The 18196-nt window shown below is 33.2% G+C and overlaps 1 protein-coding gene across 1 annotated transcript; it reads left to right on the plus strand.

Moving 5' to 3' along the window:
* The first annotated feature begins 16029 nt into the window (after window positions 1-16029).
* nkx3-1 (NK3 homeobox 1) lies at window positions 16030-16823 on the plus strand. The gene is made up of 2 exons (XM_067394067.1): window positions 16030-16147; window positions 16402-16823. The coding sequence occupies exons 1-2, from the start codon at window positions 16030-16032 to the stop codon at window positions 16821-16823; spliced, it is 540 nt and encodes a 179-aa protein (XP_067250168.1).
* The last annotated feature ends 1373 nt before the right edge of the window (window positions 16824-18196 follow it).

Consider the following 18196-nt stretch of genomic DNA (forward strand, 5'->3'; position numbering starts at 1 on the left):
GGAGTTACTCTTTACCCCATAACTCAACTCAACTGACACACAACAATGAAACATAATAATTTCATAGCAGTGTGTTAACCTTTATCTTTTGAGGTAAAATGGTTTGTGAGACCTTTGCTGTTTTTAGACACTTAGCGCCCAAATGAAAAGAATATTAGCAATCAGAAACATTTCACTGACAGTGGAGGGGGAGGGTAACTTCAGTCCTATCTTAATGGGCAATTTATTTCCTGTTTAAGACTGTGGTGGATAGGACCGAGGCAGAGATAGAAAACACTCTCAAGAGTCTCGTCAGCACGGAGTTCAGATAAGGGAAGAGTATGTGGCTCGGAGCAGTATTTAGCAGATTGATATACGTAGCTAAGAGCAGTATTTAGCAGCAGGCAGACAGAGTGGAGACTATGGCCACTTCAAGAGATCAGATAAGTGTGTGCGTGTGTGTATGTGTGTGTGTGTGTCAGGGTCTCTTTGTGTGTATACATGAATGTACTGAACATTTATATGAGAACGAGCTTGTATGTATCAGCATGCAGACGCATGCAAATGAATGAGAGATGGATCCATAAATGTGTGCATTTGTGTGTGCATGTGTCAGGTCATTGTGGCACAATGCAGCTCTACAGGAAGAGATCTGGTCAGAGACTTACTCAGTGAGCCAATGACAGACAAGGTTAAGACACAGGAGGCATGGATCTTCGCTTCTGTCTTGTCGCTCTGAAAGACATGCACACACACACACACACACACACACAAAAAACTTGTTCTAAAGGAAGTAGGAACTGGCCAAAGGGCTAAAGGTTAAGCTGACTTCATTCCATCTAATTATTTATGAAATGGTGAAACCTCATTGTAAGGAAATGTTTAAATTCCATGTAATGTAATGTATCTCTCTAATACTGTAACCAACACTAATCCTGCAGGGTCAGCACACACACACACACACAAATATGAACTGATTGGAAGATATTCAATAACTTTACACTAATGGTTCCTTTACTTCAAATTATATTTTAGGTTATGCTCTTAAAGGGGATTATAGTACCCCTTTACAAGATGTAATATAAGTCTCTGGTGTCTCCAGAATGTGTCTGTGAAGTTTCAGCTCAAAATACCCCACAGATCATTTATTATAGCTTGTCAAATTTGCCCCTATTTGGGTGTGAGCAAAAACACGCCGTTTTTGTGTGTGTCCCTTTAAATGCAAATGAGCTGCTGCACCCGGCCGCTTTCCAAAAGAGGGCGGAGCTTTAACAGCTCAACAACAACAAAGCTGGAGAATCTCACGCAGCCAAAATGAGGATTGTCAGTAACGGTGTTCAGCCTTACATTGTTCAAACCGGAGTCGACACTGATGGAGAGACTCAGGAAGAAGTTACAACTTTTAGAATGAAACTGGACGTTTCTGAATGGTTGGTGGATACATTTATGTAGTTGCTGTGGAGTTAATTCAACATGCCGGCATGTTAATCTTTTGTGCAAATCTATTGAACTGACCCTCGTTTGTGAAGCAGTCCAGCGTAAAATGAGGGCATGGTAACAACTCTACTACAACAACTCTTCCTCTTCTCTAAAGCAGCCCAACATGGCCTCACCCCCTTTGTTGAGTGTTCTCGGAGTCGGGGTTTATGTACATTTTAGGGTTAGTGATGTCACTAACCCAGGAAGAAGCTTTTTGTAGTCCCTAGCCGTTTGGTGTAGTCCTTAAACAGAGAATTCTGTAAAGGAAAATATCTCCCTTTGCATTGAACTTTGAGAGTCATTTCGCAGATGTTATTTATGCTCAAACAGCAACATTACACACTAACTAAATTTTAAAAAGTGGAATCATAATCAACCACACCTTTAAAAATAAAGGTTCCAAAAGTTGGTTTTTGCCTTAAAGAACCTTTCACTGAACAGTTCTTAAAAAGAACCTTTTTTTCTTAGTGTGAAGAACATTTTAATATTCTAAAGAACCCTTTTCTGCTATAAAGAACCTTTTGTACTATGGAAAGTTTCTCCATGGAACCATATATGTCGATAAAGTACTTTTCTTTGCTTATGGCACATTCCTTGAAAAGTTGACAATCGACATGAATAAAGTGATCTGAATCTAGAACTAAAATAGAACTGCATCCGACTGTTAAATCACTAACAATAGGAATGTGAAAAACAACGTGGCCTCTGAAGCCACTGCTGGAACTTGTTGGAGCTCACAGAACATTTAAAACAGGACAGGGAGAATGGCAGCATTTAAACAGACTCGAAATGCGAGATTAGCCAGATCTCTACAGAACATCTTCAGCATTTATCTGAAGCAACGGGGACTGTGCTTTTATTACATCGGAGGAGATGTTTTGGACATTTTGTCTGTATAAAGACTAGACAGCTAGAGAAAGACTCTCATGCTCCCTAACAATGCTTACGCCACACATCTGTCCACACTTAAGAGACATCACTCAACTGACTCCATATATAAACACACTCATGTCCCTTGTCAAGACATACTCAGACTGAATGGAATACCGGCAAAACTGCATTTTAACAATCCCAATGTCACAAAATGCATTTCCTCTTCTTTGCTAATCACATTTAAAACATGTGCAACTGATTGCCACTGCCATTTTTCAAAACCCAACAGATTTGAATAGATTAATAGATTTGAATGTCTTGCCAGACAGTTGCCAGACAGTATGTAAACAGATCTTCTCACAATACTCTGAATGCATTTTTTTAACACTTACCGTTTGCAGTCACCTACAGAGTACAAATTATCTCCTCACCTACCACATCTTATAAAAATGACCCCAGTGGGGTTTTTATTGTGCATGAGGCTAAGTGTCTGGTGTTTATGGAGAAGGGTTTGGTCCGGTGGATTATTGGCTGGTGAGTGAGGGTTCTTTGATGCCTCAGTGTAGACATTATATCACCTTGATTGCTTCTTAAAGGGAAAAATGTAGTTCATTTGGTGCAGAAGAGATGTGCTCACCTTTCTGGCACACCATGCCTCCTTTTGTTCTCTCCCTTGAGTCCATCTAATGGGGAACAAGTGTCTCCAGCTAATCCACTCTGCTTGTCCATGTGATCAAGTGAAAAGCGAAAGCCACATAGACGGGTCACTGTCATACCTTATTAAAGGGATAGTTCACTCAAAAATGAAAATCCTGTCATCATTTACTCACCCTCAAGTTATTCCAATCCTTAAAACAAAAAAGATATTTTGAAGAATGTTGGTGACCAAACAGTTTCTTGTCCTCACTGACTTCCATAGTTTTTTTTTTTTTTTCTTTTCTATGGAAGTCAGTGGGAAGTCGTTTGTCACTTCCCTGAGATGCTGGCTTTTGAACTGAATGCTGATAACACGTTGGAAGGTCTCACTCCTCTTTAGCCCAGAAGACACGGCGTGCAGGATTTCCAACAAGAATGTCAAATTTGGACTCGTCTGACCATAGAACACTTTTCCACTTTGAAACTGTCCATTTTAAATGAGCCTTGGCCCACAGGACACGACGGCGCTTTTGGACCATGTTCACATATGGCTTCCTTTTTGCATGATAGAGCTTTAGATGGCATCTGCAGATGGCACGGCGGATTGTGTTTACCAATAGTGTTTTCTGGAAGTATTCCTGGGCCCATTTAGTAATGTCTTTGACACAATCATGCCGATGAGTGATTCAGTGTCATCTGTGGGCCCATCCAGGCATCCAATAAAGGTCTTCCGCCTTGTCCCTTATGCAGAGAGATTTCTCCAGTTTCTCTGAATATTTTGATGATGTTATGCACTGTAGATGATGAGATTTGCAAAGCCTTTGCAATCTGATGTTGAGGAACATTGTTTTCCACAATCTTTTTATGCACTCTTTCACAGATTGGAGAGCCTATGTCCATCTTTACTTCTGAGAGACTCTGCCTCTCTAAGACTTCTCTTTTATAGCTAATCATGTTACAGACCTGATATAAATTAACTTAATTAGCTGTTAGATGTTCTCCCAGCTGAATCTTTTCAACATTTCTTGCTTTTTCAGCCATTTGTTGCCCCCATGCCAACTTTTTTGAGACCTGAAGCAGGCTTCAAATTTGAAATGAGCTCATTTAGTGGATACAAGTGTAAAATTTCTCAGTTTAAACATTTGTTATGTTATCTATGTTCTTTTGTGAATAAAATATTGGCTTATGTGATTTGAAAGTCTTTTAGTTTTCATTGTATTCAAATTTAAAAACATCCCAATTCGGGTCGTATTTTAAATGTATACTAAATGCAATTAGTTGAACTTTTTTTGACCCACTTAAGTAGGACTTAAAGGATTAGTCCACTTTCAAATAAAATTTTAAATGATAACAGACGAGGAATAAGGGTCTTATCTAGCAAAACGATTGGTCATTTTCGAAAACAATTTAAATGTATATGTTTTATATAAACAAATGATTGCCTTTGTAAGTGCTTCCGCTTTCCGTATTCTTCAAAAAGCCTATGCCTTCCCTATTCTACTTATGGAAAAAATGTAACTGGCACTGCGTTCATTCCGTAAGTAGAATAGGGAAGGCGTAGGACATACAGTGTAAGCTTTTTGAAGAATACGGAAATGTGGTTTTGGTAGAAGCACTTACAAAGGCGATCATTTGTTTATATAAAGCATATACTTTGTTTTTTCAAAAATGGCCGATCGTTTCGCTAGATAAGACCTTTATTCCTCGTCTGGTATCATTTAAGACCTTTGAAGCTGCACTGAAACTGTAATTTTGACCTTCAACTGTTTGGAGGCCATTGAAGTCCACTGTAAGGAGAATAATCATGGAATGTTTTCATCAAAATTTCATCTTAATTTCTTTCAACTGAAGATAGAAAGACAAGAACATCTTGGATGACATGGGGGTGTGTAAATTATCAGGGAAATTTTATTTGAAAGTGGAGTAATCCTTCAAGTACATGTTTATATGTAATTTCATAATTGAAATATTGTTTAACGAGTTTGTTTGCCCATATAATCTTTAGGATTTTAAGGTAGCTAATTTGGCTTGCTGTCCACTGAGGTGGGGCTCGATGAAACATCTTCAACTCGAGCTCTGATACACCCCCCCAGTGAATAAATATAGGATATGAGTACAAAGGGCAAGGTACCTGAAATGAAGGTGGAGTTTGGGGAGGTGGAGGGATGCTGAAACAGCTGAGACTGAAGAGAGGTAAGCAGCTGCTTATATACTCTGGCTGTTGATTGGAAGATTAGATGAGCTCACTCCTCCCTAAATTACGTTTAGGAACTTCACTAAAGTGTACTGCAGAAATTACTGACAAGCATTTATGGTAAACTAAAAGGCTTTTCTATTAAAATGTTTCATGTCATGTATTTAAATATATTTGTAATAACATATTTGAAGCTGCAATTTAGTATATTCAATATATATTAACTTTAAATGTAATACTGAAAATCACTTAATTACATGTGCTTTAGTCAACACATAAAAGTAAGTGTACTTCTGTAAAGAAGGACAAAAGATTAATAAACATAATGATTTAAATGGCCTTTAAAGTAAAACTTTTAATCTGACATTATTATAGTGTACTGCATTGTGTTAAGAAAGTGTAGTACACCTAAGTAGCCGTTTATTTCATTATTATATTAAATTGCATCTGCAAGTACAGGTTTTTAAAAATATAGTTTTAACATTTGTAACAAGTAAACTGCAGACACAAGTGCAAGCTTTTTCTTTGTTAAGATTAGGAAAGTATTCTTTTTAATCTTATTAGCTAGTTTGTGCACATTGCCAGAAATTATTAATTATAATCATAAACTGCATGGTTTATCTGGTAAATAATAAGAATGAATTTGGTCATGTGAATACTGCAAAAGAACAAACTGCTACTGTCCATCAAGTTGAGCATATATTTACTGTTGGGTCAACCTCATCTCATTTGTACACTGTGAATCCTACAAAAATGTACTATTATTAGAAAACTAGTAAGAATGAAGGTCAACCCTTCCTAACTCCACCTCTAAACATACCAGTCAATAAGATCATACAAATTCATAGGAATTAGCCACCAATTTGCCAAAATGTAAAATAGTTATGAATTGCAATGAGATTGTGATCTCTTTTTCATTTCCTGTAGATACCAGAATTCCAGACTTAAAAATACAATCTAATACCGTTACATAGCACAATGCAACCAAAAATTGTTAGAGCAAACCTGTGTGAAATTACTAAATAAACACTTCCCTTTTCTATAGGCAGCATAGCATTCCTATTAACACAAAGTTCTTTTTAGAACATTTTGGTAAAGAGATTTGTGAAGGAGTAAAAACATCTTAAATTCTTCCATTCATCAGTCAAGTTTTAAAAAAAACACTACGCTCAACAATATCACAATAATATCACATCATGTCTGTTTAAAATCACAGCTACAGTGGTTTGTATGTGGCAAACACGGGCACTTGCCCGAAGCTAAGCACTGGTTGTTTGTTCAGGGATCACCCCAGCAGGAATGAGGAGGGTCTGTCACTCAAGCTTTCACCCTGCTGTCTGTCTCTATGCTTTATCTGCGTCTCAGCTGCCAGCTTTTCTGCCCCAACCGGTCATGTCACATGCAAAAACATCAGTCTAAGACTGAGCCTCATCAAAGCCAAGTATTATCTCATGTTGCTATGACACACGTGTTGATACACTCAACAAAGAATGTCTGATTATCACTTAAAAGATGAACTGTGTGACCCATATTAATTAGAACAAAAAAAGAATACTGCAAGATAGGGGTGTTTAAAACAACTGGTCATGATGAATCACTCTGTTTAAATAATATATACGAACATACTGTGTGAAAACCTCCTTCCTGGCAGACTAATGTCCCCTCAGGAAAATGTGCTAGATTTAAAATGCTGTCATGTGGCTCCCTCTGCTGTTTGAAAATTATCATTTTTGCTCTTCCTATTCCATTGTCACAAAGTCAATAGGAGCATCCTAATTTGAGTATTTGAGTTTTATGCCATTTGACGATTATGCACTTAAAGAATTAGTTCACCCAAAAATGAAAATTACCCCAACATTTACTCACCCTCAAGCCATCCTATGTGTATATGACTATCTTTTTTCAGTCAAACACTATCAGAGTTATATTACTCTTCCAAGCTTTGTAATGATAGTGAACGGTACTGTAGATTTTGAAGCCCAAGAAAGCACATCCATCCATCATAAAAGTCATCCATACCACTCCAGGGGGTTAATAACGGCCTTCTGAAGCAAAGTGATGCATTTTTGTAAGAAAAATATCCATATATATATATAACTTTATAAACTATAATCATTGGCTTCCAGCAACAGCCGTACACAAGTCTATTTCTGGCAGAAGTGTGACCCCTGACCCACTCCCATTATAAAGCTTGGTAAGAGAACCAGGATATTTTTTTTTTAATATACCTCCGATTGTGTTTGGATAAAAGAAGAAATTCATATACACCTAGGATGGCTTGGGGGTGAGTAAATCTTTTTTATTTTTGGCTGAACTAACCCTTTAATTAGGAATTGGAATTTTGGACACTTCATGCACTTCTTTCCTTACAGAGGGAGGAGCTATCAGACTTAGTGAATAGTGTCATTTGGGACACAACTATTTGAATGGGTTTTTGGTTAAATGCTTGGAATAAGGTTGTGTTTAAAACAATGTCAAGACAATTGACATTGAAAAGGCTTACATGGCATGTTGAATTTGACGTGGATGAAAATGAGCTGAGGAATAGGCAATGGCAAGCACTGTAAAGGTATTTGTCACATAACTTTCAAAACTCTTTTATGGTGTTTTTGTCTACTTCTTTCTGAAAGATGTTTAGTCAGTTGAACCCTTTCATGTGTGAATTATGGCAACCTCAGTCAAGATTTTTTTTTTTTTTCTTGCGTTTTTCTTGCTCTTAGGACATAAAAAACAACATTTGAACTTTATTTATATATATATATATATATATATATATATATATATATATATATATATATATATATTATATATATATATATATATATACACACACACACATTAATTTTCTTTTTTTACACACACAGTAGATTCATATTACACTTTCAGATGTCCACATTTTTTTTTTTTTTTTTTTTTTTTTTTTTTTTTGCTTAGTGTAGTTAACGATAGTTTAAGTTATGCCTGTAAACGTTATCAATAGCTAACAGTAGCATGACATGAACAGAAAAAAAAAAAAAAAAAATCAAGATTCGGTTACTTACCACTGAATTTCCTTGACTCTTCTTCGTTAATCTGTATTCCAGCTTCAAATATTTTCTGAATTGTTTCATCCGTGGAAAAACTCGACAAAGATGGACAATTATCCGAGATTTTCGCTCATTTCACGCATGGGAGAAAGAGTGCACTGTGCAATACAAGTAGATGTCGCGCTCGCGCCTTCTAAATTGATGAGCCAATGGCTGATTGGTATCAGTCATTGCGTCATCTCAGCAGCCGTTAAAAGCTCCGGTTGCTATGGAAACATTGTTCTTTCAAAATAATGATGAGTGAGATAAACCTATGAGATAAACCCTTTCCACAAAGTAATGCATTTTACTACTTTTTCGTTTTCTTTTCTTGGGTAAATAGTCACACAAAATTACCAGTGTGTAAAAGAGGCCATATTCTTGGTATTTGAATAGACATGGATACCATCATCCTACACTGATATGATTTTTTAAATATCTCAGTTATAATTTGCATAAAAACAATGCAATATAAAAACTAGGTGAAATCCCAGTAATTAATGGATGGAAATTTACCAGTGGCCTTTTTTTTTTTTTTTTTTTTTTTTTTTTACTTTAACAAACATCTCTCTTAAATGAATATTTTGTGATTTATGATTTGCTGCATAATGCTTTTTAAAAGTACAATTATGTACCCTTTACTGTCAGAACTAATTCTGTACCTTTAAATTAAAACAAAGGTTCAAATTTGTCACATTAAGGACCATTTTCTGTACCTTACAGGGTACTTTCGTGGCAAATGTACCTTTAGGTACAGAAACTTTACCCCTATTTTTCTGTGTGTATATGCATTTCATGTTTTTAACTGAGGAGATACTCTATTAAACATAATACAGTAATAACACAGTAATGTGTGTATTTAACAATCCAATGAATAAAATACAAAATATATGAGCCCGATCACACGAAAATGCGTATCAATAGTAGCCTACGAGTTTGTAATCTCGTAGAATATATACGCCAAAATGAGTTTTGGCGTTCATATGGTACGCAGTTTTTCGCGTGCATATGATACGCACTTTATGGCGTATTATACGTACGACCCCCCCACTCCCCCACCCCCATCCTAACCAAGAGCGTATCATATACACGCCATAAAGTGCATATCATATGCACGCGAAAACTCATTTTGGCGTATTCTACGAGATTACAAACTCGTACTATTGATACGCATTCTCATGTGATCGTGTTGAATATATACAAAAATATAACACAGCTTCAATTATTGAAAACGTAATTGAGTTTGTGCCCTTTCGACCAGCAGTCGAAAAACTTCATACAAATTGAACTTGTCTTTGATATCAGAACATGAGGATGTGATTCCAAAGATCTCTACAACCGGTGAAGGTAAAACTCTGTAGAAACCAAACTACAATGATCAAGCTCCCGCCAGAGTACATCAAATTACCCTTATTACCTGATAATTCTGGTTATGTGACTCCCTGGTAGAAAAGATATTTTCTCTCAATGGGACCTTCCCGGTGAAATAAATAAAAATGTTCAAGAGTAGCTCTCCTCTCTGAGAAAACCTTAGACTGAAATCTACACTGATCTAGATGTTTTCAGACTGTGGAAAAACTAGGGATCAGGTGTTTTCAAATCTCATCTGAAATGGGCAAAAGTAATCAGATTACTTTCTGATGTAATTAGTAAAGTAACACACATTACGTAATCACATCAGTTTTTTTTTTTGGATGTAACTGCAAATTACATTTTAATAACACAAGTACATTTATTTACAGCCAAAAAAAAAAGTTACTGCAGATGAAGTTTTTTCAAGAATATCAGTCACAGTAATAATATGAATTGTAGCTGAAATAAAGCTAGTAATGCATGAGGTCCAAAAAAAAAGTAAAAATAAAATAAAAATCCACATACAACAGCTTGATATACTTGTTGACAGTGTACAGTAATAGCTGTCCATAGTGCACCTCTATGCATGAAATAGTTAAACAACAGTACAATCCATTAAACACACTGTACGTCTATCCCTCACAGCCTCATTTTCATTCTTGTCAAGAAAATAAACTACACAAAGAACTACAGATCTGCAAGTGCAAGATTTTTCCCTGCTGCTGACAAGTTTGTGAGACTTCATTACTTCATATGTGAGTGCCAGCCAACACAAACTAGACCACAGTCAAAACTGAAATCTAACCTGAAGGCAGGTATTAGTGAAGACATGTTCGTCTCAGCTGAGGTAATATTTTTCTTTTATGTTTGACTACTACAGTTACCATGAAACACTTCCAAAACGCAGGGATTCAATGGCTATCATCTTTTTGGGATCTGTCATATTAACTGGATCATATAACTCAAACCACTACATTTTTCTCACACTAAATAGCACTCCATAAAAGGCATCTTAAGTTTTAACTCGAAATTCTAAACAGTATATTTGTAGTAAATAAGGAATTGTGACATTTGGAATTTAGAAAGAATTTGATTTGAGGCCACAAGAGGGCACCATTTTACTACCTTATATACATTTCTCTTTGACATCAACTTAATTCCCCAAATGAGGGGGTAAAATAATATATATATTTTTTTGTTTTGTTTTTTTTTTTTTGAAAATGGTAAACTATAATACAAAAAATTACTATAATTACTGTTCACTAATGAGTTCACAACTAATTCTAGTTTCAACACATGAAATTTAAGTATGACATTTTCCTAAAACCTATTTCACAGAACAAAAGTAAAATAACAGGTATTTTAAGGTGACACGGTTACTGTGTACTTACTATAGTAATGACAGTAAATTATGCATAATTACAAGTAACTAGCCCCAAACCAAACCCTAAATCGTACCGTAACTCTATGTACTTACTATAGTAATAACAGTAAATATGCATAATTAAGTAACTTACTCTAATCAAACCCTAAATCGAACCATAACTCTATAGATCTTATCTTATTTGAGTAAGTAATGTAACTTAAAATAAAAGTGTAACCAAATAGTATAAAAATATGACAAAAAAAAAAATAATAATAATATACACCTACACCACTGTTCAAAAGTTTAAGGTCACTTTGTATTTATTTATTTATTTATTTATTTATTTATTTTTGAAGACATTACATTTGTTCAGCAAGGATGCATTGTATTGATCAAAAGCGACAGAAAATACAATTATTATTTTAAACTTTTTATTCATCAGTTAATTCTGGAGAAAAAAAGTATTACGGTTTTAACAAAATATTGAGCAGTTTTCAACATTGAAAATAATCATAAATGTTTTTTTTTTGAGCAGCAAATAAGCATATTATATATAATGATTTCTGAAGGATCATGTGACACTGAAGACTGGAGTAATGATGCTGAAAATTCAGCTTTGATCACAGGAATAGTTATTTTACATTTCAATAATATTTCACAATATTACTGCTTCATTGTATTTTTGATCAAATAAATCCAGCCTTAGTGAGCAGAAGAGACTTTTTTCAAAAACATAAAAATACAAATAAAAACTTTTGTATGTTAGTGCAGTTATAGATATTCTAATGTAAAGTACTACAAGATGGCCCAAAACATTGATGCCACCCAGCAAAGGATGTCCAGTTCACATAGCGAGTATGACATATGTCTTCCTGTCGACGGGGTCAGATTCTAACAAGCCCACATCTGGCCCAAAACAAGCAAACGGTGCTACTCATCTCTTCCACATTGTGTTAGTGTAAGGACAAGAGGTCAGGAGAGAAACCAGGAGTTGCATTACACAAGCCGCAAGAAATGCTCATCCAATTACTACTGCTTGTTTTGTACGGCCAAAGCATGACATAGTCTCTGAATCTCGCAGTGTAAATAAGGAACTGAATATGTGTTTGTGCAATTAAGATAGGCATCAAAGATACACAAAACAGGAAAAAGACTTGATCAAAGAGGCAGAGAATAAAGATGAGCAATGCAGGTAGTCTATACTTGTGTGTGTGTGTGTGTGTGTGTGTGTGTGTGTGTGTGTGTGTGTGTGTGTGTGTGTGTGTGTGTGTGTGTGTGTGTGTGTGTGTGTGTGTGTGTGTGTGTGTGTGTGTGTGCGTGTGTGTGTAAGAGAGAGAAGAAACAGACAGCAAGATTATTCAAGGTGAGCACTATCATGAAAAACATCTAAAATACAAAGTTTACATGACAACAGCTAAAATGAGGTAAACCTTCAAAAATCCTCAATCCTTTTCTCCTTTTGAAAAATAAAAAACCCCACAAGAGCACCATTTATGATCACTAAAAACATTTTATGATCACTAAAAAAACCTATATATATATATATATATATATATATATATATATATATATATATATATATATATATATATATATATATATATATATATATATATTTATATATATATCATAAAATGTTTTTAGTGATCATAAAGTGTGTTCTTGTTTATTTTATTTCATAAAATGTTATGTATATCCTGTTATACACAGATATATGTTTTTACTTTTATTTCTATTAAATGTTAGAGATCATAAAATATTTTTTAGTGATCATAAAGGGTCCTTTTTTGATATATTTCTCAGAAGGAGAAAAGCTTTATATATATATATATATATATATATATATATATATACACACACACATTCATTACCTTTAATTATATATTATAGAGCATATTATTATATATTTTAAAAATATTATAATAATTATACAAATATAACAAAAATAATTTAATAATTCTAAAATTATAATAATGAAATATAATATATATATATATATATATATATATATATATATATATATATATATATATATATATATATATATATATATATATATATATATATATATATATTTAGTGATCATTAGAATATTATATATATTATATTTCATTATTATAATTTTAGAATTATTAAATTATTTTTGCTATATTTTTGTAATATTTGTATAATTATTATAATATTTTTTTAAATATATAGTAATATGCTCTATAATAAATAATTAAAGGTAATGAATGTATATATATATATATATATATATATATATATATATATATATATATATATATATATATATATATATATATATATATATATATATACCATAATATATTTTTCACTTTTTTTTTTTTTCAATGTTAGAGATCATTGAATTGTTTTTTAGTGACCATAAAGGGTACTCTAAGGGTACATAAAGAGTACTTCATTTTATATATATAAAAAATATAAAATAAACCCTATAATATATATATATATATATATATATATATATATATATATATATATATATATATATATATATATATATATATATATATATATATATATATATATATATATATATATATATATATATATATATATATATATATATATATATATATATATATATATATATATATATATATATATATATATATATATATATATATATATATATATATATATTTATATACACAAATGTTTTCAAAAAGAGAAAAGCTTATATATAATAAATATATAAAATAAATATAGTATATATGTGTGTGTGTTTATTATAGAGCATATGTGTATTTAATTTATTCATGAAACAATGGCAATGGACACTATTGCCCCTCAGTATATATATACATAGACTAACTGGTTAAGAGTTTTAACTACAGACAGGAGTATTTCAGGGCTTATGGTGGGAGGTCATGCCGGTGGACAATAGTACCGTTTGTCACTCTCAGCTTTTGTGTTTTTCCAAGCAAACTCCCCGCTCTCCTGGGGCCATGCGTCCTCTTTCCCCGTCTCATTCTCTCCCCCTTAGCTCCATCTCTTTCTCTGACCATGTTTCTCCTTCTCTCCTCTCTGCCCAAGACTGTGGGGTCACACAGAAGCACAAGGGCACAACAAACAAACAGCCATACAACAACGTGTGGGTCAGGAGAAGGAGCCGAGACCAAATATGTTGAAGTCATTAGCTCCATGGGGAGGGGGCCACCCACTCTGACCCTGCCTGTCTACAGAGCCTCCTCTCTCTTATGAACACATACCCCGGTGCCCTGGACCTTAGGGCTTACCCCAGCTTGACATTCAGGGATGATAGGAGACTAATACTGATATCTTGTTACACAATAAATCTCACTAAATTCTCAACTGACTGAGAATGAGGAGCAGAAGAGCAGCTCAGTGTAACAGTAATAAAGAGGTGTAAAGTACTGCACATGCGTTTGTAGCATTTGTGGCATACTTTTTTCAGGATTCATTGATGAATAAAAGGTTAAAAAGAACAGCATTTATTCAAAATATAAATCTTTTCTAACAATATAACTCTTTACTATTACTTTTTATCAATTTAACACATCCATGCTGAATAAAAGTATTCATTTCTTTCAAAAAAAAGAAAGAAAAAAAATTACTGACCCCAAACATTTGAACAGTAGTGTATATTGTTACATAAGATTTCTATTTTAAATAAATGCTGATATTTTTTTACTTTTTATTCATCAATGAATCCTGAAAAAGTATCACAGGTTATAAAATAATATTAAGCAGCACAACTGTTTCCAACATTGATAATTGAGTATCAAATCATCATATTAGAATGATTTCTGAAGGATCATGTGACACTGAAGACTGGAGTAATGATGCTGAAAATCCAGCTTTGATCACAGAAATAAATTATATTTTAAATTATATTAAAATAGAAAACCATAATTTTAAATTGTAATAATATTTCAAAATATTATTGTTTTTTCTGTATTTATTATGAAATAAATGCAGCCCTAATGAGCATAAGAGACTTCGTTCAAAAACATTAAAAATAGTAATGTTTCCAAACTTTTGACTGGTAGTTTATATATATATATATATATATATATATATATATATATATATATATATATATATATATATATATATATATATATATATATATATATATATATATACACAATCAAAATGTATTCAGACACCTTGAACATTTCATTCATTAATTCAGTTTATTCACTTATTTAAAAAAAAATGTTAAGAAAATATGACAAGATCTCAGAGTTAAACTGTGTCAGAAAAAAATGATCTTAATTATGTCAGATAACATTTAAGCAGAACATGGTCAGGTCAAATTGTATGAATAATTTTTGGTCCCAAATTATTATCAATTTTACTGGTAGTCCACTGTATGAAGAATATTTGGGTATAATATGTCACACATTTTAATATTTCATTTATTTGTCTTCTCTTATATATATGTATGTATGTATATTTTTTATATATATATATATATATATATATATATATATATATATATATATATATATATATATATATATATATATATATATATTTGTGTGTGTGTGTGTGTGTGTGTGTGTGTGTGTGTGCTAATTTTAATATTAAGCCTATTTAAAATAAAACAAAAGCCTATATTATTGATTATTATTAATATTGTCATTTAATAATATTATTTTAATATTTAATCTATTTGTTTAATATTTCATTATATTATATAATATATTAAATTACATATGTTAAAAATAAAACAGTGGCCTATATTATTATTAATATAATTATTTAATAATATTATTTTATTATATATATATATATATTGTGGGTGGGGAAAAAGAACAAATAAAATATCTATGCCACTGTGTAAAGAAGTTATTAGGACTTGTGTCTGGTGTTTGACAGAATGATGGTCCATGCAGAAGTGTCTGTTTTAGCCATCAAGGAGCTTGAAGCGATGACGTAGCACAGGGCGCTCCTCCAATAGTAGAAAAGAAAACAACACTCACGCGCTATTTAAAGTCAAGCAGTTGAGTTGGAGAGTGAAAGTGCCAATTACTTACCAGGAGGGAGGAAGACGCTTTATCCTTGACTTCACCAGGAATTTGGCGACACAGATGGCGGATTCAAACAAGCAGTTGACGTCGTTTTTCATAGAGGACATTTTATCCTTAAAAGAGGATAAAAAAGATGACTTCTGCAATTCTGAGAGCGACAGAACCGACAAAAGAACAGGTATTGCACTTTAAGTAGCTACTACAGCCTTGCAGTTGCAGCAGTTTTCTGTCTCTGTGTACATTTCTAGGTTAGTTAGTTAGTTAGTTAGTTAGGCAGTCCATCTAAATTAATTATGCAGTTAGGTAGCTAAAGTAGACTAAACATGTGAACTGTATGCCAAGGTAAACCGTATATTGTACGTGTGAGGTTTTGGTATACTGAAGACCAGTTTTCCCCAGTTTTAACGTCATATCGTGTACTTCCGTTCACAGATATCTCTGTTTGTCTGGATTCTGAGGATAAAACAATGTCGTCGACAGAGATGACGGGCGGCGTGAAAAAGAAGCGATCGCGCGCCGCCTTCACGCACCTGCAGGTGCTGGAGCTCGAGAAGAAGTTCAGCCGTCAGCGGTACCTGAGCGCGCCCGAGCGCGCGCACCTCGCGAGCGCACTGAACCTCACGGAGACTCAGGTGAAAATCTGGTTCCAGAACAGGAGATATAAAACCAAACGGAGGCAGTTAACGACTGAGCACGCCAAGGAATACTTTCAGAAATCGGACGCGAGCGCTGTTGCTGCTACAGAGGAGGACTTTTTCAGAGCGTCACTTTTAGCGACAGTCTACAAATCCTGTCCATACCGGCCTTACGTGTATGACTTTCACGGACTGAGAGTATGGAGACCAGCATTGTGATCACAGGGATATTAACCTGGACTTTGGGAATTTTCTCAGATTATTGTGAATATTATGTTTTTTTTAATCTTGTACAGCTTTGCATTCTGTGTAATAAAATATTTTTTTTCAAACTCCAGTGACAATATCTCATTCATCCTACACCTTTATCTCCATTTTTAAAATCATTTAAGAAGTCCAGGGGTGGATGAGCTTGAGTTTCCATCATGGACAGAAAGCCAAATACACTTATCTTGCATTTATCTCCACTAAAGTATTATGAACTCTTGAAATGCATATTTCTCTTATCTGCCTAAACAGACCAAGCATAGAACTGATGTTTTGGGTTTTTTTACTTTCAAAAGACTAAACAATTTGAATATGGATATAATACTCAAGGAAAATATTGCAACCTACCATTTATTGGCCTGTTGTTTTAGCCACTAATTTGCTTTTAAAGAGTAAAATTGTTACAAATTGCCACGAGAGTGTTTCAAGCTCATACACATTTCTAATATGGCCTTAATTTAATTCATGTTTCCCATAAGTAATGTATTTCAGTGTATTATACTGTCACTTCATTGGACTTCAGTGAAAGCTTTCTCACATACATCATTCTTTCAGATCTCAAAATCATAATACTATGTAAGAAGAACTAATCCCTAAAAAGCTGCCCTTGTGAAAAAAAAAAAAGTTTATTCAAGTGTTCTATTAGTATACTTCTTTTAAAATAGGAAAGTATACTTTGTCTACTTTGTATTTACTCTTCAGAAATATACTTACAATTGCACTTTAGTATACTTGACTTATACAGACAGAAAAGTCTTAGCATATACATGTAGAATCTTTTAAAATATAATGAAGTATTCTAAGTATACTTGGCTTGTAGTTGTGTTTAATCTTTTGATTTAGTAGCCTATTAAATATACTTTTTTCCACATTGTTTTAAATTGTCTTATAAACTAGCATTGTTTGAAAATATTGATTTAGCCTATTAAGAAAACTAGTAGTTTACTGGGAGTACACTTCAAAGTATACTTTCATAGACTCAAAAAATGTGCTACAAGTATTAAAATAATAAACTAGTATACTTCTAAGTTCACTTGTAGTACAGATGCAGTACAAATGAGAAACGTAGTTGTGCACTTAAAGTTTACTACTGTTACACTTATAGTACACTCAAACATTTTACATACTAAAAAGTCGGCCAATTTAGTCCCAGGCATTGAAATATACACTTGCAATTTTACTACTAGTGCATTGAAATTAGTATACTTACTACATATACATACTTGAACATTACTTAAAATGAACTTGAAGTATACTTCTTTCTCATAAGGGTGTCCATTGTTTAACAAGGAAATTTAGAACACTTGCCATGTTCACAAACCATA

This window comes from Chanodichthys erythropterus, chromosome 9 (assembly GCF_024489055.1).
Source record: "Chanodichthys erythropterus isolate Z2021 chromosome 9, ASM2448905v1, whole genome shotgun sequence".
Classification (NCBI taxonomy): domain Eukaryota; kingdom Metazoa; phylum Chordata; class Actinopteri; order Cypriniformes; family Xenocyprididae; genus Chanodichthys; species Chanodichthys erythropterus.

Coding starts and splice junctions, on each gene's coding strand:
- nkx3-1 (XM_067394067.1), top strand. CDS start 16,030: ATGGCGGATTCAAACAAGCAGTTGACGTCGTTTTTCATAGAGGACATT. Junction 16,148..16,401: donor CAGAACCGACAAAAGAACAG/GTATTGCACTTT, acceptor TTCCGTTCACAG/ATATCTCTGTTTGTCTGGAT.